The 18,197-nt window shown below is 34.8% G+C and overlaps 1 protein-coding gene across 3 annotated transcripts in view; it reads right to left on the bottom strand.

Moving 5' to 3' along the window:
* Positions 1–17,424, bottom strand: part of LOC148950718 (tetratricopeptide repeat protein 27) — a 71,497-nt gene extending 54,073 nt beyond the window's left edge. For all 3 annotated transcript variants that reach the window (XM_089092599.1, XM_089092598.1, XM_089092597.1), the window contains exons 1-4: positions 17,374–17,424; positions 9,460–9,676; positions 3,937–4,827; positions 122–293 (exon numbers count right to left, since the gene is read on the bottom strand). In XM_089092599.1, coding sequence (XP_088948725.1) covers positions 122–293; positions 3,937–4,827; positions 9,460–9,676; positions 17,374–17,396 — 1,303 coding nt within the window. In that variant the 5' untranslated portion in view covers positions 17,397–17,424. The remainder of the gene's footprint in view (positions 1–121; positions 294–3,936; positions 4,828–9,459; positions 9,677–17,373) is intronic.
* Positions 17,425–18,197: the final 773 nt, after the last annotated feature.

Here is an 18,197-nt window from a genome sequence, read left to right as displayed (position 1 = left end):
GCCTAAATATTCAGATTTTTAAACGTTTTCCAAGCTGGGTGCCATCGTGACCCTACTACCCCTAAGTGCATGTGCAAAAACGATTAATCCTATTAATGCTTCGCAATAAATAAAGCTTACCTTTTTTGGGAGTACAAAAGCATTCCCCAGTTCCTTTGGGCTCGAGAACTCTTTCGACCCGATAATTCCCAGGCCTTTTCAAAACAGGACTCATCGTCTGTGCACTCTCCTAGAAGACACCATAGGTGTGGAGTTTCGCCTTTGTCAATCTGCTGTCGAACCACTTCTTCACCCTGAAAAAGATAGGACTTGTTAGATAAAGATTACCAAGTCCCTTCTTAATAAAGATGAACATAATTTTAAAAACTAAATTGAACAGTCAAATATTAAAGTGGATAAAGTAGAAAAAAAGGAACTTTAAGGATATAACCTCTCAAGTGTAACGCCCAGGACATACGTTGTTTGATAAAAAAAAAATATCACTCTTTCAGTGCTTTTTTTTCAACTTTCGAAAAAAAGCGAAAAAAAATTAAAAATGCGTGCGAAACATGCATTTAATGGTTTTCCAGCTTGGTGACAACAAACAACCAGGTTAGAAATACAGCATATACGTCCATAATCCAAACAGATTGAGTTCATGTTTTGCAGTCACATGTCTCCCAATGTTGAAATCAGAATTATCCAATCATCTGCACGATTGAAATGACCTAATGAAGGTCTTCAATAAGTTGTAGAGTTAAAGGAGCTAAGGGCGAGTATTTTAAAAGATATAAGGTTTAAAGGTAAATCTTTGACAAACTCAAGCTGAAACACAAAACCCTAAAACACAATCCAAACACCCAAAACACTGCTGCGTGTGTACAAAACACCGCTTGTACAAAACCCAAAAACACTGCTTGGTTTGAGCTCTTAAAGCTAACTTTTAAGACACTGAAAAAGGTAGGTTTCTAAGCAAAATCAAATTTTTTTATTACATTTTGGATCGGGTAAAAGCTGCAGAATACTCAGTGAGAGAACTGTGATTTTACAAAGAAGTAGACTTTAGCGATACGTCTTTTCAAGGGACATTGCTATAACGTTTAGAAACAAGGGAAAAACAGTTAGAATAGTCTGACTATTCTATACAGTTAGAATACTGACTATTCTATAATGGTTAGAACAGTCTGAGTCTCATACCTCTCATATGAGAGGTATGCGAACTACCTGGTTAATGCTGAATACTCAGCAGAGAAACTCAGCAGAAGCTCTGAAGAAGAAACTCAGCAGAGTCTGGTTCACTACTGTTACAGGGTGAAATCAGATATGTTAGAGCATTTTAGCAATTACGGACATATCTTTGGCACCTCATAGTCGAACTTAAATTTTATATATCGTAAATGGTATTGACAATGAGATTCACCTGAGCCATTGATGGCGCAGAGGCATCAAATCAAGGTTTCAGTTGCAGTTCTTTTTTGTTTGTTTGTTTTTTTTACCGGGACAAACAGCAAGCCTGTCGTCCAGCGTTGCTGCAGCGGGGAACGATCGCTGGGTGCTGTATTGCCAAGCAGATCATCAATCGACTGTCCGCTGGGTAAGAGGTATTCAGATAATTTTGTTTTGCCCACATAAAAAAAAATGCAAAAAAATAGGTAGAGCAAGGAAAAAGAAAAGGAAGGAAAAGAAATACAAGAAAAAAAAAATTCTAGACTATACAAAATTAACCCAAACAGCATTCACGAATTATACTAAGTGTCAGAAAATGAAATAAACAATTTAATTTCATATTAAATACATCGCATTCTATCTGATTCACGACACGTGAAGGATCAGGAACAGTATATTTTTCCAAAAGGATTATTGCAAACAACGGGATACTTATCAAAATTTCAAATAACAACAAAACCCCGAACGAACGTTCAACTGCTCAGTTTTAAACAGCAAATCCCAAAGTAGGAAATTATATCACGAGTCGGGCAGAGTAGGAAACAATACAACCAAACTTGAAAAATGAACTGGATCCTTTTAAAGTACTGTTTACTCTCAACTGGTAAATGTAAACAATGGCAAAATTCGAAATTACGTCATTTTTTTTTATTTGTGACCTCCCCCCCCCCCCAATTCCGTAGTTTCTAAATGTTATAAGTGGCCAAAACGATTTTTTGACTAGAAGTACCTTTCTTCGCTCAACCAACTGCGCAATATTAGTCGACTTAAGGTTTCAAGTTTTTCTCCAGTACAATAGTTAAAAATGATAGGAAAAGCCGTGGAAATAATTTGATAGTATTTTATTTTACTATTTACCTTGCTGATAAAGTTTTGTGTGACATTAGTCGTTAAGCTAGGATTCACATCCAATCGTCTATTTTTCCAAACTGAGACACAATACTAACTCTAATATTATTCTGTTATCTAGTCCATATGTGAGCAGAAATACTCTCCCGCACACGATTTAATATACCCCCTCCCCTGTACATGACTAGAAGTTACCCTGCAGAAAGTCCCAGTGCAGATGGGGAGAAAGTCTCACCCAATACCTCTCCATGTTCAGTATTGATCTCCACGAAGCAGCTTCACCGCTTGCACGGTGGAGGGACGTCTTTATGTTGGAGCAACATAAAGAACAATATTTGAAAGGTAAGGTTAGGTCCCTCGAATTCAGCATACTTAAAATAAGATCGATATGACACAAACACTTAACCTCATATTAATTTGTTGAATTCATCGTTATTTCATTTTGAAACGCTTAAAACTTTCTGTTTTTCTGAAATTGTTATGGCTTGCAAAAATAGTTTTAAAATTCATCTTTTGATATTATAATTGTTCCCTCCATTGTCTCTATTTCCCATTGGATGCCTAGAAAACCTTCATTGTGCAATCATATGATTACTAATGAGAGTCAAACAACCCGAAACAAATTTCTCACTTTTGACTTAACCCCTTTTGAATTGTTACACCTGCATTAATCAATGTCACTTATTAGGCAGACGGTAACCGCAACAAAATGGACCTTTGACACTAAATTCCATGCTAAGTCAAATTTCCATGCATTCCAACAAACAAATCAATAATAGCAACAAAACAGAGAATCGATGGGTGAATAAAGTCTGTTGATATTTAAAGTAAAAGAAGGGAGGTGAAAATGAAAGGAGTGTTCAACAATCAAACAAATCAATAATAGCAAATAAATCAATAATAATATCCAACTAACAAATCAATATTCCAACAAACAAATCAATAATAGCAACAAAACAGAGAATCGATGGGTGAATAAAGTCTGTTTATATTCAAAGTAAAAGAAGGGAGGTGAAAATGAAAGGTGGTGAAAATAAAATAAGTGTGGATTATTTGGTTTTGAACTGTTCATTTCGGGGCGTAGGCACGGAAAATGGGGTTCGGGTCCATGCCCCCCTCCGTAAAAAAAACCTTGCGAGGTTTTTGGACTGGTTCTATAATTTTTTATTTTCTATATAGTTCACTTACTTTTACAGGTTCTTTTTTCGAAGTTGTGCACCCCCCCCCCCAAAAAAAAAAAAAATCCAACAAATATTCCTGAGCCTTAATAATTCCGCTTAAAAAAATGAACCTGCCTAAAAAGTAGCTATTCTCAAATGAATGGCTGGAACCTGTCCCCAGTTTCGTTTTTTTTTATCAGGGTGATTTTCTTCTAGGAAAAAACATGGAAAAGTGTAGATTTTGGTTTTCTTTTTTCTATCTGTAGCAGGATATTTTCTAAAAATTCTAAGAGGAATTATTCAGTGCAGCTTCAGAAAATAAATTCGTCGCCAATGTCTTGTTTGGGAGAAATGTTGAAATTGAGGAAGCACTTTTATTGTATTGGATTCAATTTCAATAAACCCTATGGTTTTCTTTTTCACAGAATGTAAGTCGGCCCAAAAAACTCTACCACGTGGATAAGACTATATTAGCAATTAAAATGAAAAATATTTAACGTACCTTGTGTCTTAACTCAAGGCCTTTATAACAGCTCACAACATCTTCCCACATTTCAAGCCTTTGATATATCTCAAGGGCACTATTGAGACAGCCTAACTCAGCTAAGAGATTTGCTAGCTGTCTTTCCAATTCCCATCTTGGTGGTACTGGAGTGCAAAAAAAGAGAGGAGTCTTTTCAACTTCGTCAGAGGCAGATACACATTTCACAAGCTCTTCAAGCTGCATCATTGATCTTTCAACAGTTCTAGTCTTATGGCTTTCTACATTAGATCTAAGCATAAGAGCACACAACTGAATACAAAAATTTTGAGGTTGCTCCAAGACAACATCCAGAACAGTTAGCAGTTCTTCGTTCAAAATATCATCCTTGAAATGGAGATGCTCTAGTTTGGCATAAAGCCCAAGCAAAACAGCTTGATCTAAAGGATTTAGTCTGGGTAATTCACCATGTTTCTCATCCAGCAGTTTCTTCTTTTCCATACGCGTATCGTCGTTCAGCATCACATTAACAGGTAGCTTACAATGGCTTACATATTCTGATTTAGTGGAACTTTTGTGATGTTTCAATTCAGATACGCACATTGTCAGTTGAGTAACGTCTGACTGCTGAAAGTACGTTCTTTTGCCAAGTCGACCAGTAAAACTCGACAACAATCCGCACTCAGCTTCAGCTCTTTCAAAGCAAGCCTTTTCTTTAACGTATTCAAAGTATATTTTATGTATGTAACCAATTAGTAGTAAGACCTCGACTCTCTCATTTTGTTCCAAGCTTTCAATATTCTTCATCAAGAAGTCTATATTCGTGACTGCTAGATTATGAAGAATAACAGACTTCTCGTCTAGCATCTGTTGATGAACACGAACATATTGAAGAGTCAGGACTGCCTTCTCCTATAACACAAAACCAAACTTAAAATGTTTCATGGTTAATCTAATTATCTAAGCAAATATTAGTTTCCAAAAATCAAATCTCAAAGCAAAAAACATGTTTAAGCAGCTGAAGTTCAAAGCTACATGGTCATATGCAAAATATAATTAACAAAAGGAAATATTTTCAAAATTCAGTAGCTAAAGAAAGATTATCTGGAGAGAAAAGCACTACCCCTAGCATCAAATCTTGAAACAAAATACCAAAGCTTGTCCCCATATAAACTAGCAGCTCAAATATCTTTGCACAATCTTGTCTACGGCAAATACAGTAAAGAATGACTTAAAATTTGACTAGAATCCACAAAGAGCGGCATTGAGATTGGCAGCATGAACCAAAATCCTGCAGACTCATCAACAGCTAAAGATTTACCCACCTAGCTTGTGAGACCAATCGCCGCAGCAATCGATCCTTCTAGGCAAATCCTATAAACCCATGGTATTATACTTGACACGGGGTTGCACTGTATCAAAAATTGCACACCCTTTCCCGAAACTACTAGCAAATACAATGGAAGTTACTACATCATCATGAAGAAATTCCTGGATGGAATTCCATGCGTTTTTTTTTTTTTTTTTTTTTTTTTTTTTTTTTTTTAATCAAACAAAGAAGAAAAATGATATATTTCTCGGACAACCTCAGCCCCCAAAAATCGTAGACCACAAAATATAAAGATAAAGTCCTTGAGCTGCAGGAGACAAATGGCCAAAAAAGCTGAAATAATTGATTATCTGCTAGACACTGCCTTTCAAATTGTCACGAGAGGAAGCTTCAACCCATGTTCAACACAGAAGAAGCCAAAGTTACAACCCTAAGCCTGGAAAGAAGAAATAACAAATGGGCTCGTTCCTGATGGCATTTGATATGCAAGATGAAGAACCAGAAGCACAAAAAGAAAAACTATTACCAAAGCCTTGCCAGACTCATTATTTGATCGATTATGAGTCAACGTAGTAAGTACACAAATAACTAGGTCAACAAACAGACGGACAACCCTGGTCCCCCACAAATTAAATCTAAGGTTTATTAAACGTTCGATTTTTTGTGGGTGAAGGAGAGGGGGAGGGGTTGGTTAAGAACTGTAGCCAAAAAGCCCAAAATGTTGAGGCATGTTTTCAATATATATTTTTGTTTATCCTCAGAGAAATTACCAACTATCCTGACACAAAAAAAAGACTAGGATCAAACACAAATAATCTTTAGAAGAGATAATAATGAACATAAATTTATTAAAAGTAATAAAGTGCATATATAACCCAGTAAAATACGTACAACATTTTTATACTCAAATGAGCATACAAAGAGCGTAATTTAAAACATATTTTGGAAAATGTTTTTAAAAATTTGGAGATTTAAGTTGTGCAAATCAGAGTTTCAAATCAGTTTATTTTTACTACCTGAAACTTAAATCTCTTTCCAGCAAAGTCCTTTAATACCCCCATCTCGTTCCTATACAAATTTGACAGAGCTCAGCAATGAGCTGAGTACACTAATCATGTAATCAGTATATAGACTCCCGATATTTTACTCATCAAAATCCACGTAAATCAATATTTTTTTACTACCTTAACCATAGACCATCTTCTAGGATAGTCTTCAAATAACCCCCCCCCCCTTCTCCTACTTCCTATAAAAGTTTGGCTAAGTGCAACAACGAGCATATTCATGAAATAGTATTTATAGACCCAATATTTTAGCTATAACCTACAAACCAAATTTTCAAATCATTTTATTTTTACTAACAGACTCTTAGACCACTTACCAGGAAGTCCTTTAATACCTCCCTCCCATTCTCTAAAGGTTTGGCCGAGTTCCCCAATGAGTATAGTCATGTAAGCAGCATACAGACTCTGAATAATTTAGTTTTATAAATTGAAAGTTCCAAATCACTTTATTATTACTACCTGACCCCTAAACCACCTTCCATGAAGGTCCTCTAATGCCACTCCCCCTCCTCTTCTAAAATTTTGGCTGATTTCATCCCTGGGTGTAGTCATGTAAACAGCATTTAGGCTACCACCATAAATTTACTGTGTTATGTAGGATTAAATTATTAACATAAAGCTTTAAAAAAAAAAAGTAAGTAAATAACAAAGAAGAGCAGGTTATTCTGTCATTTACACCTTTTCAGAGGGAGGATGAAAGCCAAGACCATCATCTGGGTACAGCTCAGGAGAAACATCTCATAACATTCATGTTCTACTTACAAGAGCACTGCTAGTGCTTGATCATCATGTTTTGTCAAAGCAGTTACACTAGAAGTTGTTTATCTAATGGTCTGTTTGCTTTATTTTTGTCTTCTGTATAGGTAGCTTTCTGTTTTATAATCTTTTCTTTCCTTACTTTTGTTTTCTGTTGAAAAATAATTTCAAATGGGCATTTGAAACATTGGTCATATACTTTCAAACATTGGTTCAAATTATTTCAAATGCTTTAATTTCTTGTCTTCCTTTTTTTAGGGAAGATATAGTGTTATCTAACTTATTATTTAATATTCATTCCAATATCCCCCCTTCCCAGAAAATTTGGTAATGCATGCCTAAAAATGCCCCCCCCCATAGAAAAAAAGACAACAACAAGCTGGCTGTGTGAATAAAAGACATCTATTTCTATGCAGTATGCACTTCGGGTGGGGGTAAGCTGATGCACCTAAAAGAACTTGCATTTTATTAAAAGTTGTCTTGATCACAAAATGTCGGAATAGCCACGAGCTGAAGTGACTTATACAATTAGTTTATTATCTAATGAACAATCTCACTATTCTCAATAGACAATTTTTTATAAATAGTAAATAAAATCTAACAAGCTTAAAATTTTAAGTTTTCTTTATAAACTGTAGAATAAAACAAATACTCTAAAAATTTAACAAAACTACAGAGTAGAGATACATGTGTAGGACTTGTAGTATTGTAATGTATCTTCTACTGTAAATTAAATAAAAAACATTTTTTTTTAACTGAAAGTAAGGAGCGACATTAAAACTTAAAACGAACAAAACTTACTCCGCATGTGAAAGGGGCTGTCCCCTCCTTAACACCTTGCTCTTTACGCTAAAGTTATTTTATTGTTTTAAAAAATAGAGTTGTGAAAAGAGTCAAACTTTAGCGTCAAGACCGAGGCGTTGAGGATGGGACAGCCCTTTTCATATATGGAATAATTTCTGTTCGTTTTAAGTTTTAACGTCACTCCTTACTTTCAGTTAGAAAAAACTTTTCTTTTTTATTTAATTTCTGAACGTTTTTGAAATAAGACAGCTTTGATTTTGGCTCACCGTACATAAATAATTAAAACGAAATTTGCATATTAGTTTTACCTTTTTTTTTGGCTAAATGGCTTTCTCGGAATTTTGCTCTGACGTAACTTACGATTTAACTTACGTAACGAAATTCTATATTCGTATATTTATATTACGTATATTAGGGGGTTGACCCCTATTCCATGCCTCGCTCTTTACGCTAAAAATCAAATTTTTTTCCAATTCTTTAAGAATGACCCCTTAATCATAAAGGTGGTTATTACGCTAATCATAAAGGTGGTTATTACGCTCTTTACGCTAAAGTTTAGCGTAAAGAGCGGGGTTATGACCAGGGGGCAACCCAATCATATACATAATAATTTCTGTTCGTTTTAAGTTTTGATCTTGCTCCTTACTTTCAGCTGAAAAAATTGTTTCATTTTTTTGTATTTAATTTCTGATCGGTTTTTTAAATAATGCTGAAAAATCCGGTGCCCCCTTTATAGCAATGTCCCTTCCCTCATGAAAACTTCTTCCATGGAAAGATCCTCCCACGCAACCTCCGATCCACCCCCCCCCCCCCCAACTACTAGAAAAAATACTCCCTAAAAACTTCTGTATACTTCCCAATAACCAATACTATATGTAAACATAGGGCAAAGTTCATAACTTGCAAACCTTCCCCTGGGGACTATGAGGGATTACGTCATCCTCAAAGACATAGTTATTGTATTTTTTTACCATGCTGAACAAAATGGCTATCCCGAAATTTTGATGGGGTGACTTTGGGAAAAAAAGAGCATGGGAGGGGGCTTAGTTGCCCTCCATTTTTTTTGTCACCTAAAAAGGGCACTAGAACTTTTAATTTCCGTTCAAATGAGCCCTCCCACGATATTATAGGACCACTTTGTCAATACGATCACCCCTGAAAAAAAAATAAATAAATAAAATAAACATACATCCGCGATCTTTCTTCTGGCAAAAAATACAAAATTATAGTAGGGTTCTCTGATACGCTTAACCTGATAGTGTGATTTTCATTAAAGTTCTATAGCTTTTAGGGGTATTTCCCCCTTTTTCCAAAAATAAGAAAAATTTTCTCAGGCGCGTAACTTTTGATAGGTAAAACCAAACTTAATGAAACTTATGTATTTAAAATCAGCATAAAGATCTGATTCTTTTGATGTATCTATTGGTATCAAAGTTCCGTTTTTTAGAGTTTCAGTTACTATTGAGCTGGGTTGCTCCTTACTTACAGTTTGTTACCACAAACTGTTTGATTGTGTTGTAAAAAAAAATAATAGAGAGGCTTTAGTTATCAGCCAAACCAAATAATCAAATCGACCCATGACCTACTTACAATACAGTTTTGGAGATTGCACGAATTTTCTGCAAGAACTTCATACACGATTTTTAAAGTTTTCAAATCTGCAGCTGACGGATACAACCTCTCACCATCCAGAGTCAACAAGGTTACTACTGATGGCTCAACAATTCCATCCTTTGATGGCTCAAAATAGTTTTTCCTTACAAATGAAAGCAGCAGTGAACGAACTTGCCGAATTACTTCTTCTTCTCTGAAAAAAAAAAAAATAGTTTTCTTCAAAATAAATACAGGCCTAATTTGAGGAAAAATTTCTAGTGCATCATTCAAGGTAGATAAAGCAATTAAATACAAAACTCACAAAAAGTTTCCTTTAAAAAGAATAGTTTAGTTAATATATACATATATATATATATATATATATATATATATATATATATATATATATATATATATATATATATATATATATATATATATATATATATATATATATATATATATATATATATATATATATATATATATATATATATATATATATATATATATATATATATATATATATATATATATATATATATATATATATATATATATATATATATATATATATATATATATATATATATATATATATATATAAAAAAAAAAAAAAAAAAAAAAAAAAATATATATGGTATTTTCCAATACCACAGCCTCATAGACCATGGTTTACATGTAGAAGAACAAAACGTAATCAAAACAGATACAAAAATATGCACTCCATAGTATTTTACACTTATTTTTTAAAATTTTCTCCTTTACTATCCTTCCAATCCCCCCCCCCTTCTTCGAAAAGTTAACTCTGTGGTGCATTACCAAATGACGTATTTCCACATATTTTGAATAACAATTTGGCAACTATTCTTCAACTGTTTCACCATCTAATCTTAACTCAAATCCTTCACCTCCTTACAATTACGCATAAACTGTTTTAAATCATTATTATTGTCATCCATTAGACAAAGATATAGGCTGCTCTGTTGCCTAAGCCTCCCCAAGTACTTCCATATTTCTCAAAGTGCAGTAAAATTAATCCTTAACCATCTTATTATATCCTTACCCTGGAGCCCAGTGTTAAGGTAACATTCCTCTTCCCATGTCTGATTGACCCTAATATAAACACCAAGGAAGGCTGCCATGGTCTGGCCTATCTGCCATAGCTGTGTCTCTTGCTCCTGCAGCACTAGCTGTATATTCCTAACCACCAAGCCTACTTCTCCAGTGCCTATCTTTGATTCCAAACTCTTGGCATGCCAAAACTATTTGATATTTTACATATTTGTTTTGGCCAAACATTTTTGTCATTTATGATTTCTCTACATGCTATCATAACCAATCTATGCCCAGAAATGATTGAATCCTCTCGAAAAACTTAGCCATTTTCACCAGTCCTTAATTCCTTAGAGAATCTATGCCTAAGTTTGGCCATGAGTCTGGGAAGATTTTGGTTCAACAAATTCTCAAGTAGTATCTGAATTTCAGAATCCAGGTGATGCAGAAAACGCCTGGTCCTGCTGCAAGACCAAGAGAATCTAAGCCTAATCTCCTTGTATTATTAGACTTGAAAACCTATGGTTTAGGCTTAACAACCTCTTAAAACAGTCTTAGCCCCAGTCTTTTCTCACTCCCTTGCAGTTTTAAACTAGTGAGAACAGACAAAATTAACTTTCCATAAGAGATCTTCTCCATCTCAATATCCCTTAGACCTAGCTCTTTAATAATACTTTTGAGTATTCCCTTTAATTAGCATTTTCTCTATATTCCTTTTCTATTATCCCTCTAACCTCATCACTAAATAATCAAATTCTTCTATTATTTTTATTTATTTTCTTTTATACCTAAATCTTAATTTCACTATTTGCCCAATAGTCCTAAATACTACAACTACTGACTTCCCCATATTCAAAATAATCTGCATCTAGGTGTTTTTGAAGGTTTTCTGTACTGGTGGCTAGTGTGTTATGTCATCAGCAAATAGTAATAGAATAAGATTTATTGTTGGCACCTTGATATTTGTTGTCCTTTCTTCCTTAAATTTCCACTATGAAAGTGCACCCTTGTTTCACGGCTAGTCTGCTTTGTAATATCCTTAATACACATATATCAGCCCTCACAACTACCCTCATAGCCACACATATCTTAACTATAATCATTGCAAAGCCCTAGGCAGGCCTATATCTAAAAAAAATTGAATTCCTGTCACTCTATCAGTAATTCCCTATTAAACCCTTTTATTTTCATTGTACATCTGCACTGCCTAAGTAAAGAATGATGTGGGCACAATGTGTTGATTTTTGTTTTTTCTCCATACCCGGGCCCTTTGTATCGAAGGAGTCGTCGCAGAAACTTTGAAAAGGGCCTATTGGATTGGAAATTGGAGTGGCTAGTACCCTTTTTAATAGTCAAATGGGGTTAGAGGGCACCTAGGGCCCCCCCCCCACCCCACAGTCCCCCAAACCCATACCAGCAAAATTTGGAGATAACCATTTTGTTCAGCATAGTTGATTTCCAGATAGAAAGCATGTTTTTGAGGAGGAAAATCCCCCACAACCCTCAAGGTAAGGGTTTTAAGTTATGCCCTGGGGGCCTATAAGGTTTTTATAGAAGGTGTTGTCGTAGAAACTTCAAAACAGGCTCATTCGATTAGAAATTCAAAGGGCTAGTACCCTTTGTAATAGTCGAAAGGGATTTGAGGGGAACTAGCCCCCCCCCCCCCCGACGCCCATTATTTCCCCAAACAAATCCAATTCCAATTATAATATAGATATTTTATTCGAAAAAGTTCTAAATTCTGTAAATAAGGTCTTTGAGGATGACAACCCCCCACAGACCTCAGGACAAGAGTTTTAAGTTATGCCCTGGAGCATATAAGGTTTTTATAGAACGCGTTGTTGTAGAAACTTCAAAAAGGGTTCATTCAATTGGAAATTGAAATTGCTAGTGCCATTTTTAATAGTCAAAAGTGATTGGAAGGCAACTAACACCCCTTCCATGCCCACCATTTCCCCATCCAATAAAAATTTTGAGATGCCATTTTGTTCCATGCAGTCCAAAGTTCAGGAAATTATACCTTTGAGCAGGACACTCCCCCCACAGTCTTCAGGGCAAGGATTATAAGTTATGCCCTGGGGAGGGGGAATAAGGTTTTTATTGAAATCTTTGTTGTGAAAACTTGAAAAAGGGCTCATCTAATTGTAAATTCAAAGGGCTAGTGACCTATTTAATAGTCAAAAGTGATTTGAGGGCAACTAACCCCCCTATCACGCCCACCTTTTCCCCAAACACATCCAATCAAAATTTTTAGATAGCAATTTTATTCAACATAGTTGAAAGTTTTGGAAATTAGGTCTTTAAGGATGACAACCCCTCCCCACCACAGCCCACATGGCAAGGGTTGCAAGTTATGCCCTGGAGGCATATTAGGTTTTATTGAAAGCATTGTCATAGAAACTTCAAAAGGGCTCATTCAATTGGAAATTGAAAGGGCTAGTGCCTTTTTTCATAGTTGAAATTGATTGTATAGCAACCAATGCCCCTCTCATGCCCCCACAGCCCTCAGGGCAAGGGTTGTAAATTATGCCCTAAGGGCATATAAGGTATTTATAGAACGCATTGTTGTAGAAACTTCAAAAAGGGCTCATTCAATTGGAAACCGAAATTGCTAGTGCCCTTTTTAATAGTCAAAAGTGATTGAAAGGCAACTAGTACCCCTTCCACACCCACCATTTCCCCAAACACATCCAATAAAAATTTTGAGATAGCCATTTTGTTCCATGCAGTTCAAAGTGAAGGAAATTATATCTTTGAGCAGGACACTCCCCCCACAGTCTTCAGGGCAATGATTATAAGTTATGCCCGGGGGGCAAATAAGGTTTTTATTGAAATCTTTGCAGTGAAAACTTGAAAAAGGGCTGTTTCAATTAGAAATTCAAAGGGCTAGTGCCCTTTTTAATAGTCAAGTGATTTGAGGGCAACTAACCCCCCTCTCATGACCACCTTTTCCCCAAACACATCCAATCAAAATTAAAGATAGCAATTTTATTTAACAAGGTTGAAAGTTTTGGAAATTAGGTCTTTAAGGGTGACAACCCCCTTATTGAAAGCATTGTCATAGAAACTTCAAAAGGGCTCATTTAATTGGAAATTAAAAGGGCTAGTGTCTTTTTTAATAGTTGAAATTGATTGGATAGCAGCCAATGCCCCTCTCATGCCCACCATTTTCCTATTTGTCTTTGAGGAGGATACTCCCCCACAGCCCACAGGGCAAGGGTTGTAAGTTATGCCCTGGGAGCATTTAAGGTTTATATAGAAAGTGCTGTTGTAGAAACTTCAAAAAGGGCTCATTTGGTTAGAAATTGAAAGTGCGAGTGCCCTTTTTAATGGTTGAAAGTGATTGGAGGGCAACTAATATCCCTCTCATGCCAACCATTTCCCTAAACATGTCTAATCTAAATTTTTTAGATAGGCCTAGCCATTTTGTTCAACATAGTTTAAAGTTTATGAAACTATATCTTAGAGGATAACAACCCCCAGAGCAAGGGTTGTAAGTTATGCTCTGGGGGCATATAAGGTTTTACAGAAAGTTTTCTTGAAAAAACTTCAAAAAGAGCTCATTCAATTGGAAATTGAAAGTGCTAGTGCCATTTTTAATAGTCAAAAGTGATTAGAGGGCAACCAACCCCCCTGTCACACCCACCATTTCCCCAAACATATCCAATCAAAATTTTGTGATATCCATTTTGTTCAATGTAGTTGAAAGTTCTGGAAATTAGGTCTTTTAGGATTATAGTCCCCTCAAAGCCCTCAGTACAAGGGTTGTAAGTTATGCGCCGGGGACATATAAGGTTTATAAGAAAATTGTTGTAGAAATTTCTAAAAGGGCTCATTTGATTGGAAATTGCCCTTTTTAATAGTTGAAAGTGAATGGAAAGTAATTAACCCCCCTCTCATGTCCACCATTTCCCCAAAAACATTCAATCAAAGTTTAGAGATAGCCATTTTGTTGAATGTAGTATAAAGTTCTGGAAATTATGTATTTATGGATGACAAACCCCCCAGAGCCCCCAGGGCAAAGGTTGTAAGTTATGCCCTGGGAGCATATAAGGTTTTTCTAGATAGAGTTGTTGTAAAACTTCAAAAGGGGCTCATTTAATTGGAAATTGAGAGGACTAGTGCCCTTTTTAATAATCAAAAGTGATTGGAGGGTAACTAACCCCCCTCTCATGCCCACCATTCCTCCAAACACATCCAATCAAAATTTTCAGATAGTCATTTTGTTCAACACAGTAGAAATTTCTGGAAATTAGATCTTTGAGAATGACCCCCCCATCCCTCAAAGAGAGGGATGTAAGTTATGCCCTGGGTGCACATAAGGTTTTTATTGAAAGTGTTGTTGTAGAAACTTCAAAAGGGCTCATTTGATTGGAAATTGAAAGGGCTAGTGCCATTTTTAATAGTTGAAAGTGATTGGAGAGAAACTAACACTCCTATCATGCCCACCATTTCTCCAAACACATCCAATCAAAATTTTGAGATAGCCATTTTGTTTAACATAGTTGAAAGTTAAGGAAATTAGGTCTTAGAGGACAACAACCACCCTAACTGCCCTTAGGGTAAGAGTTGTAATTTATGACCTTGGGGCATATAAAGTGTTTATAGAAAGTGTTGTTGTTTCAAAAAGGGCTCATTAGATTGGAAATTGAAAGGCCTAGTGCCTTTTTTATAGTCAAAAGTGATTAGAAGGCTTGACATTTTTATGATAAAGATCAATATGGGTATAATGTATTATTTTTGTTGTTGTTGTTGTTTAGATCAGGGGACTTTGTATCAAAGGAGTTGTCATGGGAACTTTGAAAAGGGCTCAATTGATTGAAAATAGAAAGGGCTGATGCCCTATTTAATAGTTGAAAGTGATTGTGGGGCAACTAATCCCTCTCCCATGCCAACCCTCTTATTTGTCCATTATTTTTAAAAACTAAATGTTGCCTTAAGATTAAATCAAAATGCATTGTCTGAATGTTAATTCCCAATAAGGCATCTCAGCAGTATCCCAAGAACAACTGAGGGTATTATGTTCAAACTTTTGGGGCTATTTTTGCTCTTAAAATTTAAACAAATCAAAATAGTGTAAATGTATCCAAGCTATCAAAGAAAGTAAACAGATTTTTTTCCAAATGGTATCAAGTTTTCCATTTCAGGTCAACTAGAGGAGGTATGAAACTAAATTAAGCAATACTATTTGTGTCCAGATTTTTAAAAGGGTGTATGTTGTTAAAAATTGCTGAAAATTTTTCTCCAGCATACAAATAGCAGGCAAAACAATAAAGTCTTAAAAAAACGAAAAGATTTAAAGTATTTTCTTTTTCCATGAAAAGACTGTGTCCATATAAAACAAACAGAAAGTAAATAAAAAAACTTTTTCAACAAAATAAGTAAACAAAAAATGAGCAAAAATAAAATCAAATAGCCTACCAAGCATGAAACTACCACAAATCAGCATCAATAAATAAATGAAACCCAAAACAAACAGAAATTACAATAAATAACCAAGTCAAACTGAAAACAAGCAAAAATTAACATAAGTTGAGCTCGAAACCCCTATGCCTTCCCAAGGCCAGAACAAAATTTGTACTTTACTGAAAAAATACAAATGAATGTGCATTGTCAGTTTAATATACATATACTGATATTTAGTAATCAAAATGTTAATATTATTTGATTTATTAAAGTTCTAAAAGTAAAAACATTTATATTTTTTTCAGTAGAATGCAAATTTTGTTCTGCCCTTGGGAAGGCATAGGGGTTTTGAGCCCAACATAGGTTAATTTCTGCTTGTTTTGAGTTCGACTTGGTTATTTACTGTAATTTCTGTTTGTTTTGGGTTTCATTTATTTATCAGTGCTGATTTGTGGTAGTTTCATGCTTGGCAGATTATTTGATTTTATTTTTGCTCATTTTTTGTTGAATGGAGTTCTTTACTTTTCTTTGAAAAACTTATTTTGTTGAAATTTTTTTTTAATTAATGCTTATTAATAAAGATTTCATAGCTATGATAGAACTTGCTGGCAATTTAAGGTTTTGTGAGCTGCCAATATATCTTCAGCCTCCCACCCTTCATCACAGAATTGCCTGCCCCTACCCAGATAAGAAGATATGTACACCCATGCTTGATTATATGCTTTTTCTGAATGTAATAATCTATTTACTTGTAAATTAACCCTCTCTCCCCTCTGATGGCCCTATATATAGCCCAAAGAATACTTAAAAAGTAAAAGAAAACAATAAAATTCTTACTGTACTTTATACAGTAGCCTATATAATGTTTCTACTGATCAGATTATCATGTTCCCTTCTATTACTATACACTTTTCAAAATCATTCCAAATAATAATATTTAGGCTATTTCAAATAATAAATATAGAGACAAATTGTAAACTGAGAAGATAACCCATTTAATAGGCTTATATGATCTAGAAGGTCTGACTGCATTAATGTAGGCTAATGAGGAAAAACATTATTAGGGCTATATATTTGACCATCAGGTGGGGAAAGGGATGCATTTGCAAGCAAATAGGATAGGCCTAGTAGGTTATAGACCTATAAAAAAGAACATACAAAAGGAATTGAGTAGCCTAACATATTCGTCTTGTCCCTATTTCAATTAAAAAATCTTGTATATGTTGACTGCAATGCTTTGGTTGGTGTATTTACTGAAGTTTATTGAGTGGTGTATTTACTATTCTGCTAGCCTAGCAAATGAGTCAAAAGTTTGAAAATTTTACTGATCCTAGCTTATTGTAACAGGATCGTGGAAAAAAAATTACAATTAGGAATACAAATATTTATTCAATTTAGCCTTTAACAACAGAAAATCTAATCTAAATGAGTTTAAAGTAAACAGTTTACTTAAGATCTTTAAAAGAATCCATTCAACTCAGTCACGTTATGATCTTTTTGAAAATTAAATTGCCTTGCAATTTATTAACGCCGGTCGTTTCGGTGGTGACCACAGACAAAATCTTTGTGATATATCATATGCTATTTGTCTGTGGTGGTGACAGCCAAGCAAGGCTTCCAAAGGGACAGTTTTAGTGCTAATTTGTCACTTTGTCACCATGTGTGATACGTTGGGGTCTGAAAAGATCACTTTTTGAAAAAAAGACACTTTTGGCATTTTCTTCAAATCAATATTGTTTTAAGTAAAAAGCTACGACTGATGTTCTTTTTTTACTGGGACTAAAAGCTGCTCTGCATGGCCTGGCATCCATAATTCCAGCAACAGAAGTGTTCCATGAGGGACGATCATATACAACGGCTTTGATGTGATAAAACCAATCTCTGGCCCAGAACTAACCGAAGAGATAAAAGCATCCAAATGGATACTTTTAGTTTTAGAACCATGGAAATATATTTAGCCTGTAAAAATCTCAAAAATCAAGCTAAAGGAAAAAAAAATACTAGAATTTGGATTTAGTATTGAAGCACTTTATTAAGAATTGCCTTAGTTTTCTATAAGGTTATTCTCTGAAAATAAGGATTAATACCAGATCAACTTTTATGATCTCATACATCATTATTTTTTTTTTGGTACTTGTAACTGCTTCAGCCTTGATATTTATAAAATCGAGTAAATGTGAGTGTACTTTCAAAATAAGCTAAATTAATCAAAACTATGAATACAAAAATTTAAACAAAATGGTTTCTGAGCCATCAGCAGGTAATCAAGCCAT

The sequence above is a fragment of the Artemia sp. Qi Xiang Cuo genome, chromosome 7 (assembly GCF_049724085.1).
Source record: "Artemia sp. Qi Xiang Cuo chromosome 7, ASM4972408v1, whole genome shotgun sequence".
NCBI classification, from domain to species: domain Eukaryota; kingdom Metazoa; phylum Arthropoda; class Branchiopoda; order Anostraca; family Artemiidae; genus Artemia; species Artemia sp. Qi Xiang Cuo.
The sequence above is the reverse complement of the archived record's forward strand: the minus strand, read 5'-3'. Positions and strand labels throughout refer to the sequence as shown.